Source organism: Oncorhynchus gorbuscha, unplaced genomic scaffold (genome assembly GCF_021184085.1).
Source record: "Oncorhynchus gorbuscha isolate QuinsamMale2020 ecotype Even-year unplaced genomic scaffold, OgorEven_v1.0 Un_scaffold_640, whole genome shotgun sequence".
Classification (NCBI taxonomy): Eukaryota; Metazoa; Chordata; class Actinopteri; order Salmoniformes; family Salmonidae; genus Oncorhynchus; species Oncorhynchus gorbuscha.
The window spans coordinates 175,884-195,528 of NW_025745749.1; the positions used below are offsets into that span (position 1 = coordinate 175,884).

Here is a 19,645-nt window from a genome sequence, read left to right on the forward strand (position 1 = left end):
TGTATTATGGTACTGTATTATGGTACTGTATGCTGGTACTGTATTATGGTACTGTTCCTGGCTGTATTATGGTACTGTATTATGGTACTGTATTATGGTACTGTATTATGGTACTGTTCCTGGCTGTATTATGGTACTGTATTATGGTACTGTATTATGGTACTGTTCCTGGCTGTATTATGGTACTGTATTATGGTACTGTTCCTGGCTGTATTATGGTACTGTATTATGGTACTGTATTATGGTACTGTTCCTGGCTGTATTATGGTACTGTATTATGGTACTGTTCCTGGCTGTATTATGGTACTGTATTATGGTACTGTATTATGGTACTGTATTATGGTACTGTATTATGGTACTGTATTATGGTACTGTATTATGGTACTGTATTATGGTACTGTATTATTGTACTGTATTATGGTACTGTTCCTGGCTGTATTATGGTACTGTATTATGGTACTGTATTATGGTACTGTATTATGGTACTGTATTATGGTACTGTATTATGGTACTGTTCCTGGCTGTATTATGGTACTGTATTATGGTACTGTATTATGGTACTGTATTATGGTACTGTATTATGGTACTGTATTATGGTACTGTTCCTGGCTGTATTATGGTACTGTATTATGGTACTGTTCCTGGCTGTATTATGGTACTGTATTATGGTACTGTATTATGGTACTGTTCCTGGCTGTATTATGGTACTGTATTATGGTACTGTATTATGGTACTGTATTATGGTACTGTTCCTGGCTGTATTATGGTACTGTATTATGGTACTGTATTATGGTACTGTATTATGGTACTGTTGGCTGTATTATGGTACCTGGCTGTATTATGGTACTGTATTATGGTACTGTATTATGGTACTGTATTATGGTACTGTATTATGGTACTGTATTATGGTACTGTATTATGGTACTGTTCCTGGCTGTATTATGGTACTGTATTATGGTACTGTTCCTGGCTGTATTATGGTACTGTATTATGGTACTGTATTATGGTACTGTTCCTGGCTGTATTATGGTACTGTATTATGGTACTGTATTATGGTACTGTATTATGGTACTGTTCCTGGCTGTATTATGGTACTGTATTATGGTACTGTATTATGGTACTGTATTATGGTACTGTATTATGGTACTGTTCCTGGCTGTATTATGGTACTGTATTATGGTACTGTTCCTGGCTGTATTATGGTACTGTTCCTGGCTGTATTATGGTACTGTATTATGGTACTGTATTATGGTACTGTATTATGGTACTGTATTATGGTACTGTATTATGGTACTGTATTATGGTACTGTATTATGGTACTGTTCCTGGCTGTATTATGGTACTGTATTATGGTACTGTTCCTGGCTGTATTATGGTACTGTTCCTGGCTGTATTATGGTACTGTATTATGGTACTGTTCCTGGCTGTATTATGGTACTGTTCCTGGCTGTATTATGGTACTGTATTATGGTACTGTATTATGGTACTGTATTATGGTACTGTATTATGGTACTGTATTATGGTACTGTTCCTGGCTGTATTATGGTACTGTATTATGGTACTGTTCCTGGCTGTATTATGGTACTGTTCCTGGCTGTATTATGGTACTGTATTATGGTACTGTATTATGGTACTGTATTATGGTACTGTATTATGGTACTGTATTATGGTACTGTTCCTGGCTGTATTATGGTACTGTATTATGGTACTGTATTATGGTACTGTATTATGGTACTGTATTATGGTACTGTATTATGGTACTGTATTATGGTACTGTTCCTGGCTGTATTATGGTACTGTATTATGGTACTGTATTATGGTACTGTATTATGGTACTGTATTATGGTACTGTATTATGGTACTGTATTATGGTACTGTTCCTGGCTGTATTATGGTACTGTTCCTGGCTGTATTATGGTACTGTATTATGGTACTGTTCCTGGCTGTATTATGGTACTGTATTATGGTACTGTATTATGGTACTGTATTATGGTACTGTATTATGGTACTGTTCCTGGCTGTATTATGGTACTGTATTATGGTACTGTATTATGGTACTGTTCCTGGCTGTATTATGGTACTGTATTATGGTACTGTTCCTGGCTGTATTATGGTACTGTATTATGGTACTGTATTATGGTACTGTTCCTGGCTGTATTATGGTACTGTATTATGGTACTGTTCCTGGCTGTATTATGGTACTGTATTATGGTACTGTATTATGGTACTGTATTATGGTACTGTATTATGGTACTGTATTATGGTACTGTATTATGGTACTGTATTATGGTACTGTTCCTGGCTGTATTATGGTACTGTATTATGGTACTGTATTATGGTACTGTATTATGGTACTGTATTATGGTACTGTATTATGGTACTGTTCCTGGCTGTATTATGGTACTGTATTATGGTACTGTATTATGGTACTGTATTATGGTACTGTATTATGGTACTGTATTATGGTACTGTATTATGGTACTGTTCCTGGCTGTATTATGGTACTGTATTATGGTACTGTTCCTGGCTGTATTATGGTACTGTATTATGGTACTGTATTATGGTACTGTTCCTGGCTGTATTATGGTACTGTATTATGGTACTGTATTATGGTACTGTATTATGGTACTGTTCCTGGCTGTATTATGGTACTGTATTATGGTACTGTATTATGGTACTGTATTATGGTACTGTTCCTGGCTGTATTATGGTACTGTATTATGGTACTGTATTATGGTACTGTATTATGGTACTGTATTATGGTACTGTATTATGGTACTGTTCCTGGCTGTATTATGGTACTGTATTATGGTACTGTTCCTGGCTGTATTATGGTACTGTATTATGGTACTGTATTATGGTACTGTATTATGGTACTGTATTATGGTACTGTATTATGGTACTGTATTATGGTACTGTATTATGGTACTGTATTATGGTACTGTTCCTGGCTGTATTATGGTACTGTATTATGGTACTGTATTATGGTACTGTATTATGGTACTGTATTATGGTACTGTATTATGGTACTGTATTATGGTACTGTTCCTGGCTGTATTATGGTACTGTATTATGGTACTGTATTATGGTACTGTATTATATGGTACTGTATTATGGTACTGTATTATGGTACTGTATTATGGTACTGTTCCTGGCTGTATTATGGTACTGTATTATGGTACTGTTCCTGGCTGTATTATGGTACTGTATTATGGTACTGTATTATGGTACTGTTCCTGGCTGTATTATGGTACTGTATTATGGTACTGTATTATGGTACTGTATTATGGTACTGTTCCTGGCTGTATTATGGTACTGTATTATGGTACTGTATTATGGTACTGTATTATGGTACTGTTCCTGGCTGTATTATGGTACTGTATTATGGTACTGTTCCTGGCTGTATTATGGTACTGTATTATGGTACTGTATTATGGTACTGTTCCTGGCTGTATTATGGTACTGTATTATGGTACTGTATTATGGTACTGTATTCTGGTACTGTATTATGGTACTGTTCCTGGCTGTATTATGGTACTGTATTATGGTACTGTATTATGGTACTGTTCCTGGCTGTATTATGGTACTGTATTATGGTACTGTATTATGGTACTGTTCCTGGCTGTATTATGGTACTGTATTATGGTACTGTTCCTGGCTGTATTATGGTACTGTATTATGGTACTGTTCCTGGCTGTATTATGGTACTGTATTATGGTACTGTATTATGGTACTGTTCCTGGCTGTATTATGGTACTGTATTATGGTACTGTTCCTGGCTGTATTATGGTACTGTATTATGGTACTGTATTACTGTATGGTACTGTATTATGGTACTGTATTATGGTACTGTATTATGGTACTGTATTATGGTACTGTATTATGGTACTGTTCCTGGCTGTATTATGGTACTGTATTATGGTACTGTATTATGGTACTGTATTATGGTACTGTATTATGGTACTGTTCCTGGCTGTATTATGGTACTGTATTATGGTATTACTGTATTATGGTACTGTATTATGGTACTGTATTATGGTACTGTATTATGGTACTGTATTATGGTACTGTTCCTGGCTGTATTATGGTACTGTATTATGGTACTGTTCCTGGCTGTATTATGGTACTGTATTATGGTACTGTATTATGGTACTGTTCCTGTACTGCTGTATTATGGTACTGTATTATGGTACTGTATTATGGTACTGTATTATGGTACTGTTCCTGGCTGTATTATGGTACTGTATTATGGTACTGTATTATGGTACTGTATTATTATGGTACTGTTCCTGGCTGTATTATGGTACTGTATTATGGTACTGTATTATGGTACTGTATTATGGTACTGTATTATGGTACTGTATTATGGTACTGTATTATGGTGGTACTGTTCCTGGCTGTATTATGGTACTGTATTATGGTACTGTTCCTGGCTGTATTATGGTACTGTATTATGGTACTGTATTATGGTACTGTTCCTGGCTGTATTATGGTACTGTATTACTGGTACTGTATTATGGTACTGTATTATGGTACTGTTCCTGGCTGTATTATGGTACTGTATTATGGTACTGTATTATGGTACTGTATTATGGTACTGTATTATGGTATTACTGTATTATGGTACTGTTCCTGGCTGTATTATGGTACTGTATTATGGTACTGTTCCTGGCTGTATTATGGTACTGTTCCTGGCTGTATTATGGTACTGTATTATGGTACTGTATTATGGTACTGTATTATGGTACTGCTATTATGGTACTGTATTATGGTACTGTATTATGGTACTGTTCCTGGCTGTATTATGGTACTGTATTATGGTACTGTTCCTGCTGGCTGTATTATGGTACTGTTCCTGGCTGTATTATGGTACTGTATTATGGTACTGTTCCTGGCTGTATTATGGTACTGTTCCTGGCTGTATTATGGTACTGTATTATGGTACTGTATTATGGTACTGTATTATGGTACTGTATTATGGTACTGTATTATGGTACTGTTCCTGGCTGTATTATGGTACTGTATTATGGTACTGTTCCTGGCTGTATTATGGTACTGTTCCTGGCTGTATTATGGTACTGTATTATGGTACTGTATTATGGTACTGTATTATGGTACTGTATTATGGTACTGTATTATGGTACTGTTCCTGGCTGTACTGTTCCTGGTACTGTATTATGGTACTGTATTATGGTACTGTATTATGGTACTGTATTATGGTACTGTATTATGGTACTGTATTATGGTACTGTATTATGGTACTGTTCCTGGCTGTATTATGGTACTGTATTATGGTACTGTATTATGGTACTGTATTATGGTACTGTATTATGGTACTGTATTATGGTACTGTTCCTGGCTGTATTATGGTACTGTATTATGGTACTGTATTATGGTACTGTATTATGGTACTGTATTATGGTACTGTTCCTGGCTGTATTATGGTACTGTATTATGGTACTGTATTATGGTACTGTATTATGGTACTGTATTATGGTACTGTATTGTGGTACTGTATTATGGTACTGTATTATGGTACTGTATTGTGGTACTGTATTATGGTACTGTTCCTGGCTGGATTGTGTCTGTAGAGCTGTGAGGTTGTTTCTGGCTTTAGTGTTCAGGTGTTATTACCTCCTAGATGACTGGAGACTGGAGACTGGAGACTGGGGACTGGGGACTGGGGACTGGGGACTGGGGATTAGGGACTGGGGACTGGGGACTGGGGATTAGGGACTGGGGACTGGGGACTGGTGACTGGTGACTGAAGACTGGGGACTGGGGACTGGGGACTGGGGATTAGGGACTGGGGACTGGGGACTGGTGACTGGTGACTGGTGACTGGAGACTGGGGATTAGGGACTGGTGACTGGTGACTGGGGATTAGGGACTGGAGACTGGGGATTAGGGACTGGAGACTGGAGACTGGAGACTGGGGACTGGGGACTGGGGACTGGGGACTGGGGGGACTGGGGATTAGGGACTGGGGACTGGGGACTGGTGACTGGGTGACTGGGGAGACTGGGGATTAGGGACTGGACTGACTGGTGACTGGGGATTGGGACTGGAGACTGGGGATTAGGGACTGGAGACTGGAGACTGGAGACTGTGGACTGGGGACTGGGGACTGGGGATTAGGGACTGGGGACTGGGGACTGGTGACTGGTGACTGGGGACTGGGGATTAGGGACTGGAGACTGTGGACTGGGGATTAGGGACTGGAGACTGGGGATTAGGGACTGGAGACTGGAGACTGGAGACTGTGGACTGGGGACTGGGGACTGGGGATTAGGGACTGGGGACTGGGGACTGGTGACTGGTGACTGGGGACTGGGGATTAGGGACTGGGGACTGGGGACTGGTGACTGGTGACTGGAGACTGGAGACTGTGGACTGGGGACTGGGGACTGGGGACTGGTGACTGGTGACTGGGGACTGGGGATTATGGACTGGAGACTGGAGACTGTGGACTGGAGACTGGGGATTAGGGACTGGAGACTGTGGACTGGAGACTGGGGACTGGTGACTGGTGACTGGGGATTAGGGACTGGAGACTGTGGACTGGGGACTGGTGACTGGTGACTGGGGACTGGTGACTGGGGACTGGGGATTATGGACTGGATACTGGAGACTGAAGACTGGGGACTGGGGACTGGTGACTGGTGACTGGGGATTAGGGACTGGATACTGGGGACTGAAGACTGGGGACTGGGGATTAGGGACTGGAGACTGTGGACTGGGGACTGGTGACTGGGGATTATGGACTGTAGACTGGAAACTTGAGACTGGGGACTGAAGACTGGGGACTGGGGATTATGGACTGGGGACTGGGGATTAGGGACTGGATACTGGAGACTGGAGACTGTGGACTGGGGACTGGGGATTAGGGACTGGGGACTGGTGACTGGTGACTGGGGACTGGGGATTATGGACTGTAGACTGGAAACTTGAGACTGGGGACTGAAGACTGGGGACTGGGGATTAGGGACTGGATACTGGGGACTGGAGACTGGGGATTAGGGACTGGAGACTGGAGAATGGGGACTGGGGACTGGGGATTATGGACTGTAGACTGGAAACTGGAGACTGGGGACTGGTGACTGGGGATTAGGGACTGGATACTGGGGACTGGAGACTGGGGATTAGGGACTGGAGACTGGAGAATGGGGACTGGGGATTATGGACTGTAGACTGGAAATTTGAGAGTGGGGACTGAAGACTGGGGACCGGGGATTAGGGACTGGATACTGGGGACTGGAGACTGGGGATTAGGGACTGGTAACTGGAGACTGGAAACTGGAGACTGGAGACAGGGGATTAGGGACTGGAGACTGGAGAATTGGGACTGGGGACTAAGGAATGGATACTGGGAACTGGAGATTAGGGACTGGAGAATGGGGACTGGACACTGTATAATGCTGACTAGGGACTGGAGACTGGGACTGGAGCCTGGGGATTAGGGACTGGATACTGGGGACTTGGAGACTCTGGACTGTGGATTAGGGTCTGGAGACTGGAGAATGGGGACTGGTGACTGGGGACTGGAGACTGTAGAATGTTGACTAGGGACTGGAGAATGGGGACCAGGGACTGCATACTGGAGAATGGGACTAGGGACTGGAGACTGGATACTAGGGACTGGGGACTGGAGACTGAGGACTGGAGAATTAGAACTAGGGACTGGAGACTGAGGACTGGAGAATGGGGACTGGATTCTGGAGATGGAGACTGGGGACTGGAGACTGGGGACTAGAGAGTGGAGTATGGGGCCCCACTGTGCTGTGTGTGTGGGTCTCCTGTCTGGGGCCTGAACCGGTAGGACCCAGGAGGTAGTCATTATTCTCTCTCTCTACCCCTTTCACCCCTGCCGTCCCATTCCTCACAGCTGTCTGTCCCCCGCAGCACCGCACAGCTCCAAGCAGTCCACCTGCCCGTTCGCACTCTGTCACCATGGCAACGCAAATACTAATTATTCATCCCCCCTTCGATGACAACGAACCATTGCGAAATTTCATTTGACCTTTATGAAGTGCTCTCAGAATTAATCCTCCGGATGAGATCAATGGAGGACGGTAGTGTCTTTAACAAAACTGTGGAAGAATGGTTGTAGGAGTCTTTCTCTCTCGTGTAAGATGGCGCTGTACTGAATGTACCGTTTTGCTCCGACCCAACTTTACTATTTTGTGATGATTTTGTTGTTATTTTTACTCTATTTTCATGTCATACATCCTCTATTATTTCTGACAACCGACAACAACTCCTGAACATTACTTACCATCTTACTCATCTGCCCTGGGCTCTCTGTAATTCCAACGCAATTTTCAGCTACCCAAGAGAGAACTCTGGCGTTACAGAGGTAAGAGAGGGTCCTGGTGAGATTAAGGTTGAAAGGACAACCGGCCCCCTCTTCCCTCCATTCTACTGGCTAATGTACAGTCACTAGATAATAAAATGGAGGACCTCCGATTGCGGATTTACGGGACTCTCAAAACGGCAAATTTCTTTGCATTTCAAAAACAAGACAGACAAGACGCCCCCCCAGCTATCCAACTTGGTGGATTCTCCATTCACCGGGCGGACAGGACGGTTGAGTCTCGGAAATCGAGGGGGGAGGGGTTTGCACGTTAATCAACTCCAACTGATGTGTCAATTCCAACGCGGTGGAAGTGTCAAGCCACTGTTCACCCGTCTTGGAAAACCTGATGGTCAACTGCCGACCCTTCTACCCCCCGATGGAGTTTGCAGCTGTTATAGTGACTGCTGTGTACATTCCACCTCAGGACAGAAGAAAAAGAAGAAAAATAACAAGCTGGTGCTTAACGAACTGTACAAGGCTATAAACAAGCAGGAAAACCTACACCCAGAGGCTGCCTTTCTGGTTGCCGGCGATTTAAATTCGGTGGCACTAAGATTTGTGATGTCCAACTTCCACTAGGGGCGATAAAGTCCTACACCACTGCTATTCTACCCACACGCCCGCATACAAGGCCCTCTCCCTCATCCCCCATTTGGCAAATCAGATCATGATGCCGTACTCTTGCTTCCTGTTTACAAGCAGAAATACCCGCAATTTGCTCTGTTGAGAATTGGTCACCAGTTTCAGAGGGAATGCTACAGGACTGCTTTGCTAGCGCTGATTGGAATATGTTTCAGGACTCCACCGATAACATTGATGAGCTAATCACCTCTGTCACCGGCTTCATTAGAAAATGCATTTGTGACGTTGTCCTCACAGTGACATTGTCCCCACGGTGCTTCCCCAATCAAAAGCCCTGGATTAACACTGAGGTTGGTACTAAACTAAAGAACAGGGCTACCACACACAGAACTATCATAGATAACCCTGATGCTACGGCTGAAGACCGCCAGCCCTGTTGCTATGACCGAAGACAGCTAGCCCTGTTGCTATGGCAGAAGACAGGCAACCCTGATGCTATGGCCGAAGATGGCCAGCCCTGTTGCTACGGCCGAAGATGGCCAGCCCTGTTGCTATGGCCCAAGACAGCCAGCCCTGATGCTATGGCCGGAGATGGCCAGCCCTGTTGCTATGGCCAAATACAGGCAACCCTGATGCTATGGCCGAAGACGGCCAGCCCTGATGCTACGGCCGAAGATGGCCAGCCCTGTTGCTATGGCCGAAGACAGCCAGCCCTGATGCTATGGCTGAAGACAGGAAGAAGTACAAGAAGGCTTGCTATGACCTCCACAGAGTCATCAAACGGGCAAAAGTGCAATATAGGAATAAGGTGGAATCATATTACGCAGGCTTCCAGCGCCTGCCGCGTGTGGCGGGGGCTCAGTCCATTACGCATTACAAAGGAAGACCGTGATCAGCCCAACGATGCCTCTCTACCAGACCAACTCTTTGACAACAACAATATCGAGCCGGGTGTGAGGGCCTTCACCGACCCAGTGGATTAGGTGATCTCAGGGCAACACCTGAAAGGTTGCGGGTCCCAACATGATTCCAGGGTGCATTCTCAGAGCATGCGCAGAACAGCTGGCAGGGATATTCACTGTTATTTACAACCTCTCCTTGTTCCAGTCTGTGATCCCCACATCTTAAAATGACCACCATCATCCCTGTTCCTAAGAATTCTAAGGCTTCATGCCACAATGACTACCACCATGTACCACCCTGTAGCACTCACTTCTGTAATCATGAAGTGCTTTGAGAGGCTGGATATGGCACACATTAACACTATCATCCCAGACACCCTAGACCCACTCCAATTTGCACACCACCATAACAGATTCATGGACTATGCAATCTAAATTGCTCTCCACACTGCCCTCATCCACCTAGATAAGAGGAATACCTATGTGAGGATACTGTTCATTGACTACAGCTCAGCGTTCAACACCATTGTCCCCTTCAAGCTCGTCACCAAGCTTAGGACTCTGAACACCTCGCTCTGCAACTGGATCCTTGACATCCTGACGGGCCACCCCCAGGCGGTGAGGGTAGGCTACATTACATCTGCCACTCTGACTATTAACATAGGGGCCCCACAGGGGTGTGTGCTTTGTCCTCTCCTGTACTCCCTGTTCATCCACAACTGTGTGGCCACGTACGACTCCAACACCATTTTCAAGTTCACCGACGACATGACGGTGGTAGGCCTGATTACAGAAGACGACGAGTCAGCCTACAGTCAGTGACTTGGTGGAGCAACAACCTCTCCCTCACCGTCAGCAAGACCAAGGAGCTGATCAATGGACTACAGGAAACACATCGATGGGGCCCAGTGGATCGGGTACACAGCTTCAAGTTCCTTGGTGTCCAAATCACAAAAGACTTAAAATGGTCCAAACACAGTTGTGAAGAAGACACGGGATGAGAGAGTTGAGGGAGAGTTTCCTCTGCCCAGTGTGTTCTTTTTGTCACGTCCTGACCTTAGAGAGCTTTTTATGTCTCTATTTTGTTTTGGTCAGGGTGTGATTTGGGGTGGGCATTCTATCTTCCTTTTTCTATGTTTTGGTATTTCTTTATTTTGGCTTGGTATGGTTCTCAATCAGGGACAGCTGACTGTTGTTGTCTCTGATTGGGAAACATACTTAGGTAGCGTTTTCCCTCCTGTGTTTTGTGGTTTTCTGTTTAGTGTTTCTGCACCTGACAGGACTGTTTGGGTTTTCATGGTCCTGTAGCTCAGTTGGTAGAGCATGGCGCTTGTAACGCCAGGGTAGTGGGTTCGATCCCCGGGACCACCCATACGTAGAATGTATGCACACATGACTGTAAGTCGCTTTGGATAAAAGCGTCTGCTAAATGGCATATATTATTATTATTATTATTTTCACTCTTGGTTTATTTTGTTCAGAGTTTTTGTTGATCCAATAAAATCATGAACACTTACCACGCTGCGCTTTGGTCCGATCCTTCATGCAACGACGACCGTTACACATTTGCCCATCTTAATCTTTTATTTTTATTGGCCAGTCTGAGATATGGCTTTTTCTTTGCAACTCTGCCTAGAAGGCCAACATCCCGGAGTCGCCTCTTCACTCTTGACGTTGAGACTGCTGTTTTGTGGGTACTATTTAATGAAGCTGCCAGTTGAGGACTTGTGAGGTGTCTGTTTCTCAAACTAGACACACTAATGTACTTGTCCTCTTGCTCAGTATCCCTGTCTCCTTCCCCCTATACATATCTACCTCCATCACTCCAGTATCCCTGTCTCCTTCCCTCTATACATATCTACCTCCATCACTCCAATATCCCTGTCTCCTTCCCTCTATACATATCTACCCCCATCACTCCAGTATCCCTGTCCCCTTCCCCCTATACATATCTACCCCCATCACTCCAATATCCCTGTCCCCTTCCCCCTATACATATCTACCTCCATCACTCCAATATCCCTGTCTCCTTCCCTCTATACATATCTACCTCCATCACTCCAGTATCCCTGTCTCCTTACCCCTATACATATCTACCTCCATCACTCCAGTATCCCTGTCTCCTCCAGTATCCCTGTCCCTTCCCCTATACATATCTACCTCCATCACTCCAGTATCCCTGTCTCCTTCCCCCTATACATATCTACCTCCATCACTCCAGTATCCCTGTCCCTTCCCCCTATACATATCTACCTCCATCACTCCAGTATCCCTGTCTCCTTCCCCCTATACATATCTACCTCCATCACTCCAATATCCCTGTCCCCTATACATATCTACCTCCATCACTCCAGTATCCCTGTCTCCTTCCCCCTATACATATCTACCTCCATCACTCCAATATCCCTGTCCCCTATACATATCTACCTCCATCACTCCAGTATCCCTGTCCCCTTCCCCCTATACATATCTACCTCCATCACTCCAGTATCCCTGTCTCCTTACCCCTATACATATCTACCTCCATCACTCCAGTATCCCTGTCTCCTTACCCCTATACATATCTACCTCCATCACTCCAGTATCCCTGTCTCCTTACCCCTATATATATCTACCTCCATCACTCCAGTATCCCTGTCTCCTTACCCCTATACATATCTACCTCCATCACTCCAGTATCCCTGTCTCCTTCCCCCTATACATATCTACCTCCATCACTCCAGTATCCCTGTCTCCTTACCCCTATACATATCTACCTCCATCACTCCAGTATCCCTGTCCCCTTCCCCCTATACATATCTACCTCCATCACTACAGTATCCCTGTCCCCTATACATATCTACCTCCATCACTCCAGTATCCCTGTCCCCTTCCCCCTATACATATCTACCTCCATCACTCCAGTATCCCTGTCTCCTTCCCCCTATACATATCTACCTCCATCACTCCAGTATCCCTGTCTCCTTCCCCCTATACATATCTACCTCCATCACTCCAGTATCCCTGTCTCCTTCCCCCTATACATATCTACCTCCATCACTCCAGTATCCCTGTCCCCTATACATATCTACCTCCATCACTCCAATATCCCTGTCCCCTATACATATCTACCTCCATCACTCCAGTATCCCTGTCCCCTATACATATCTACCTCCATCACTCCAGTATCCCTGTCTCCTATACATATCTACCTCCATCACTCCAGTATCCCTGTCCCCTATACATATCTACCTCCATCACTCCAGTATCCCTGTCCCCTATACATATCTACCTCCATCACTCCAATATCCCTGTCCCCTATACATATCTACCTCCATCACTCCAGTATCCCTGTCCCCTATACATATCTACCTCCATCACTCCAGTATCCCTGTCTCCTTCCCCCTATACATATCTACCTCCATCACTCCAATATCCCTGTCCCCTATACATATCTACCTCCATCACTCCAATATCCCTGTCCCCTATACATATCTACCTCCATCACTCCAGTATCCCTGTCTCCTTCCCCCTATACATATCTACCTCCATCACTCCAATATCCCTGTCCCCTATACATATCTACCTCCATCACTCCAATATCCCTGTCCCCTATACATATCTACCTCCATCACTCCAGTATCCCTGTCCCCTTCCCCCTATACATATCTACCTCCATCACTCCAGTATCCCTGTCACCTTCCCCCTATACATATCTACCTCCATCACTCCAATATCCCTGTCCCCTTCCCTCTAAACATATGTTACTCACACCCTGGATTCGGTCTTATTTGTGGCAACATTTGAATTTCATTTTTTTTTTTACATTGGATAAAAGTAAAGACTCAGAGGTTGAAAATGGTATATATATATATATATATCATACACTGCATTTGAGGAAACAATGGGAAAGTAATTCTTTGAAAGTTGATCAACTTGTAAACTCACTTTTTAGAAAGCCTTCTTTGAATGTTTTGGTGAGCCCTTCTATGTCTCCATTCAGCATGGTTCACACCCTCTTAAGCCTTATCCCCACCCTTCTCTTTAAGGGTTGATCCTACCAGTCTGTACTAACTCGTCAGCTTCTTCCAGACATCTAAGAGAGAGAGAAAACAGCTCACTGAACATTACTCGCCCTCTCTGTGGTTTCGCGATCAGAGCGCACACTGGGCGCTCTGGCCAATAATTAGGGTTGATCCGAAAGCTCTGACCTCACAACAACAGTCAAGCACTCAAGCTAACTGGCTAACGTTGGCTAGCTACTTCCAGACACATAATGAGAGAACCTCTCACTCTGACCATTTTACTCCCCCTAGCAGAGCTGGTTAGGCTGTTTTCATGCTATCCAGAGCGTTGGTGACTAACTGTGCTGTTGGCAACAATTGAATTACACATTGTTTCCAACGTTTACAGACACCAGACATATTCAACGGGTGTTGAGCATTCAGTAGATTCATTAGTTATTACGCACTTTGGCTTTTATGTTAAGAAATGTGTGGGATGATTGTACTGAACATATTGTTTCTCTACCTCTGTTTCATCAAACTAACTCTAACTTGTAAAACTAACTCTAACTTATAAAACTAACTGTATCTTATAAAACTAACTGCATCTCATAAAACTAACTGTATCTTATAAAACTAACTGCATCTCATAAAACTAACTGTATCTTATAAAACTAATTCTAACTTATAAACCTAACTCTATCTTATAAAACTAGCTGCATCTCATAAACCTAACTGTATCTTATAAAACTAACTGTATCTTATAAAACTAACTCTAATTTGTAAAACTAACTGTATCTTATAAAACTAACTCTAACTTATAAAACTAACTCTATCTTATAAAACTAACTGTATCTTATAAAACTAACTGCATCTCATAAAACTAACTGTATCTTATAAAACTAACTGCATCTCATAAAACTAACTGTATCTTATAAAACTAATTCTAACTTATAAAACTAACTCTAATTTGTAAAACTAACTCTATCTTATAAAACTAACTCTAACTTATAAAACTAACTCTAACTTATAAAACTAACTCTAACTTATAAAACTAACTCTAACTTATAAAACGAACTCTATCTTATAAAACTAACTCTAACTTATAAAACTAACTCTAACTTATAAAACTAACTCTAACTTATAAAACAAACTCTATCTTATAAAACTAACTCTATCTTATAAAACTAACTTATATTTCTATATTTCTTAAATCTATTGTTTTACTTTAGATGTGTGTACTGTATTGTTGTGAATTGTTAGATATTACTGCACCACTTCGCTACACCGGGAATAACGTCTGCGTATACGACCAATACCATTTGATTTGATTTGATTTTCTGTGGTCCCCACAAGTATAGTTCAACATGTCCACACACTCGAATTGTAACTTTAAATATCATCCCTTGGTGTAAAAAATTGCCTTTGTTCTCATGGACACACACAGTGTTTATCTTCAGTACTCTCTCTGGTACCGTCTCTGATTCACTCTGCTCTCATACCAGACAGTTTTACAGAGAATCAGGCTTATATAGCAAATAGTATACGTGAAAGCAGACAGTCAGTCCCCCATTAAAACGTCTGTTTAACAACAGTCACCCATTAAAACGTCTGTTTAACAACAGTCACCCATTAAAACGTCTGTTTAACAACAGTCACCCATTAAAACGTCTGTTTAACAACAGTCACACATTAAAAAACATCTGTTTAACAACAGTCACCGATTAAAACGTCTGTTTAACAACAGTCACCCATTAAAACGTCTGTTTAACAACAGTCCCCCATTAAAAAACATCTGTTTAACAACAGTCACCCATTAAAACGTCTGTTTAACAACAGTCACCCATTAAAAAACATCTGTTTAACAACAGTCACCCATTAAAACGTCTGTTTAACAACAGTCCCCCATTAAAACGTCTGTTTAACAACAGTCACCCATTAAAACGTCTGTTTAACAACAGTCATCCATTAAAACGTCTGTTTAACAACAGTCATCCATTAAAACGTCTGTTTAACAACAGTCATCCATTAAAACGTCTGTTTAACAACAGTCACCCATTAAAACGTCTGTTTAACAACAGTCACCCATAAAACGTCTGTTTAACAACAGTCACCCATTAAAACGTCTGTTTAACAACAGTCACCCATTAAAACGTCTGTTTAACAACAGTCACCCATTACAATGTCTGTTTAACAACAGTCACCCATTAAAACGTCTGTTTAACAACAGTCACCCATTAAAACGTCTGTTTAACAACAGTCACCCATCACAATGTCTGTTTAACCACAGTCACCCATTAAAACGTCTGTTTAACAACAGTCCCCATTAAAACGTCTGTTTAACAACAGTCACCCATTAAAACGTCTGTTTAACAACAGTAACCCATTAAAACGTCTGTTTAACAACAGTCACCCATTAAAACGTCTGTTTAACAACAGTCACCCATTAAAACGTCTGTTTAACAACAGTCCCCCATTAAAACGTTGCTGCTGAAAGGTGTATAGTTCCACTTCATTTGATCATTTCAACACACAGGACCTGTTATGTTGTTCTGCTTCCAGACGATCAGATGATCTGACTGGTTGATGTGGAGATGAGAGGAAATAGAAGCCTCTTGACAATGATCTACCTTTTGTTTGTTTCTCTAACCCTCTGAGGTGTGTGTGTGTGTGTGTGTGTGTGTGTGTGTGTGTGTGTGTGTGTGTGTGTGTGTGTGTGTGTGTGTGTGTGTGTGTGTGTGTGTGTGTGTGTGTGTGTGTGTGTGTGTGTGTGTGTGTGTGTGTGTGTGTGTGTGTCGACAGGCTGCTGCCGCCCATGAGAGCACTTCAGACTGACTCAGACACTTCTCTACAGATAATACTGCCAGGCAACCTAACAGGCACATGTGCAAACTAGGCTCTGAGCAGAGAGGAGAGGAGACAAGAGAGGCAAGGAGGAGAGAGGAGAAAGGAAGAGAGGAGAGGAGAAGAGAGGAGAAGAGAGGAGAAGAGAGGAAGAGAGGGGAAGAGAGGAGGAGAGGGGAAGAGAGGGGAAGAGAGGAGAAGAGAGGAGAAGAGAGGAGAAGAGAGGAGAAGAGAGGGGAAGAGAGGAGGAGAGGGGAAGAGAGGAGAAGAGAGGAAGAGAGGGGAAGAGAGGAGGAGAGGGGAAGAGAGGGGAAGAGAGGAGGAGAGGGGAAGAGAGGGGAAGAGAGGAGAAGAGAGGAGAGGCCTGTTTCACACTGGTATTGCCATGACATGACACATTTCCACATTTCCTGTCTGTCTGTCTGTCTGTCTGTCTTCTGCTTGTCTGTCTGTCTCTCTGTCTCCCCATTCTTCCTAAATGACCCCATTGTTTCTCTCTCACTCTGTCTCTCTCCCTCTCTCTCTATCTCTCTCTCTTTCCCTCTCCAGATTGCTCCAAATCCAGCGCCTCTAAGGGTTCCCCCTCTAGCTCCTCTTCTGGCCCCAGCTCTAATCTCAACCTGCCACAGTCCTTTGGCAGTGCTATGGGCTTCTCTCTCTCTGAGACGCTCCCCTCCACCCCTGCCGGCCTCCCGGGCCTCCCCAGCCACGCCCAGAACGCCTCCTTTTCGGACCCCGCTGGCTCCCTCCTCTCCCCACAGAACAGTATAACCCATATGCCTCCCAGCTCCGACCCCAACAGGTGCTGGCCCATCCGGCCCACCCTGAGGAATGAGCTGGACACCTTCTCTGTCCACTTCTACATCTTCTTTGGTCCCAACATCTCTGTTCCTCCGGACAGGGCTGCTGTGTTCTCCATTAACCTCATGCCTGTCCTGGACAGTGGAGGAGTCCTCAATATGGAACTCAAACTCAACTTGGTGAGTGTCAAAAAGATTTGATTACAAGATGTGTTTTGTACCTTGTAATTTTTCCCTCTCTCTCACAACCACACAGTGGGAAGGACGTTTGCAAGTCTTGTGCTGTTTTGTTTAAACACAGACTAAATTCCTGGTAATTATGTTGTACCTTGCTCTTAGATACTGAGATACTAAAGCTACCTTCCCTGAGTGATTTGTTGGTTAAATACTCAGGCTAGCATTTCCTTCTAGCAGGGGAATCCCACTGTGTTTTACATGTCCACACCACCAGACAGACTATGCCTGACAGCAAAACATCACATCTACCTATCCCTCCCAGGTTGGTAGACTGTCATAGTTCCTCCTTGTCCCTCTGCCTTAGTTCCAGGAAGTGAAATAGGACGATTTTCATACGAGGAAGTGAAATAGGCCTATTTTCATACCAGCAAGTGAAATAGGACGATTTTCATACCAGCAAGTGAAATAGGACGATTTTCATACCAGGAAGTGAAATAGGCCTATTTTCATACCAGCAAGTGAAATAGGACGATTTTCATACCAGCAAGTGAAATAGGACGATTTTCATACCAGGAAGTGAAATAGGCCTATTTTCATACAAGCCAAGACATTAAGGCATTAGCTACAGTATGGAGGCAGTGTTACAGCCTAAAGCCATCACAGTGTTCCAACGTAAAGCCATCACAGTGTTACAGCCTAAAGCCATCACAGTGTTCCAACGTAAAGCCATCACAGTGTTCCAACCTAAAGCCATCACAGTGTTCCAACCTAAAGCCATCACAGTGTTACAGCCTAAAGCCATCACAGTGTTCCAACGTAAAGCCATCACAGTGTTCCAACGTAAAGCCATCACAGTGTTCCAACCTAAAGCCATCACAGTGTTACAACGTAAAGCCATCACAGTGTTCCAACGTAAAGCCATCATAGTGTTCCAACCTAAAGCCATCACAGTGTTCCAACCTAAAGCCATCACAGTGTTCCAACCTAAAGCCATCACAGTAATCCAACCTAAAGCCATCACAGTGTTCCAACGTAAAGCCATCACAGTGTTCCAACCTAAAGCCATCACAGTGTTCCAACCTAAAGCCATCACAGTGTTCCAACCTAAAGCCATCACAGTAATCCAACCTAAAGCCATCACAGTGTTCCAACCTAAAGCCATCACAGTAATCCAACCTAAAGCCATCACAGTGTTCCAACGTAAAGCCATCACAGTGTTCCAACGAAAATCCATCACAGTGTTCCAACGTAAAGCCATCACAGTGTTCCAACCTAAAGCCACCAGCAGCAGCATGCAGATCTACACCACCAGACTCCCAAATGGCACCTGATTCCTTATATAATGTAGAAGATAAATTTGGACACACCTTCTCATTCAATAATGTTTCTTTATTTTTCCTATTTTCTACATTGTAGAATATTAGTGACGACATCAAAACTATGAAATAACACATATGGAATCATGTAGTAACCAAAAAAGTGTGAAATAAAAATTTATTTTAGATTTTAGATTCTTCAAAGTAGCCACCCTTTGCCTTGACGAGAGCTTTGCACACTCTTGGCATTCTCTCAACCAGCTTCACCTGGAAGGTTTTTCCAACCATCTTGAAGGAGTTCCCACATATGCTGAGCACTTGTTGGCTGCTTTTCCTTCACTCTGCGGTCCAACTCATCCCAAACCATCTCAATTGGATTGAGGTCGGGTGATTGTGGAGGCCAGGTCATCTGATGCAGCACTCCATCACTCTCCTTCTTGGTCAAATAGCCCTTACACAGCCTGGAGGTGTGTTGGCTCATTGTTCTGTTGAAAAACAAATGATAGTCCCACTAAGCCGAAACCAGATGGGATGGAGTATCGCTGCAGAATGCTGTGGTAGCCATGCTGGTTAAGTGTGCCTTGAATTCTAAATAAATTACGGACTGTGTCATCAGCAAAGCACCCCCCACACCATCACACCTCCTTCTCCATGCTTCACGGGGGGAACCACACATGCGGAGATC

General features: G+C 43.5%; 1 protein-coding gene across 2 annotated transcripts in view; it reads left to right on the forward strand.

Moving 5' to 3' along the window:
* Window positions 1-19,645, forward strand: part of tmem8b (transmembrane protein 8B) — a 197,274-nt gene that overhangs the window by 123,769 nt on the left and 53,860 nt on the right. For both annotated transcript variants that reach the window (XM_046335000.1, XM_046335001.1), the window contains one exon: window positions 17,217-17,647. In XM_046335000.1, the coding sequence (XP_046190956.1) occupies window positions 17,217-17,647 (431 nt within the window). The remainder of the gene's footprint in view (window positions 1-17,216; window positions 17,648-19,645) is intronic.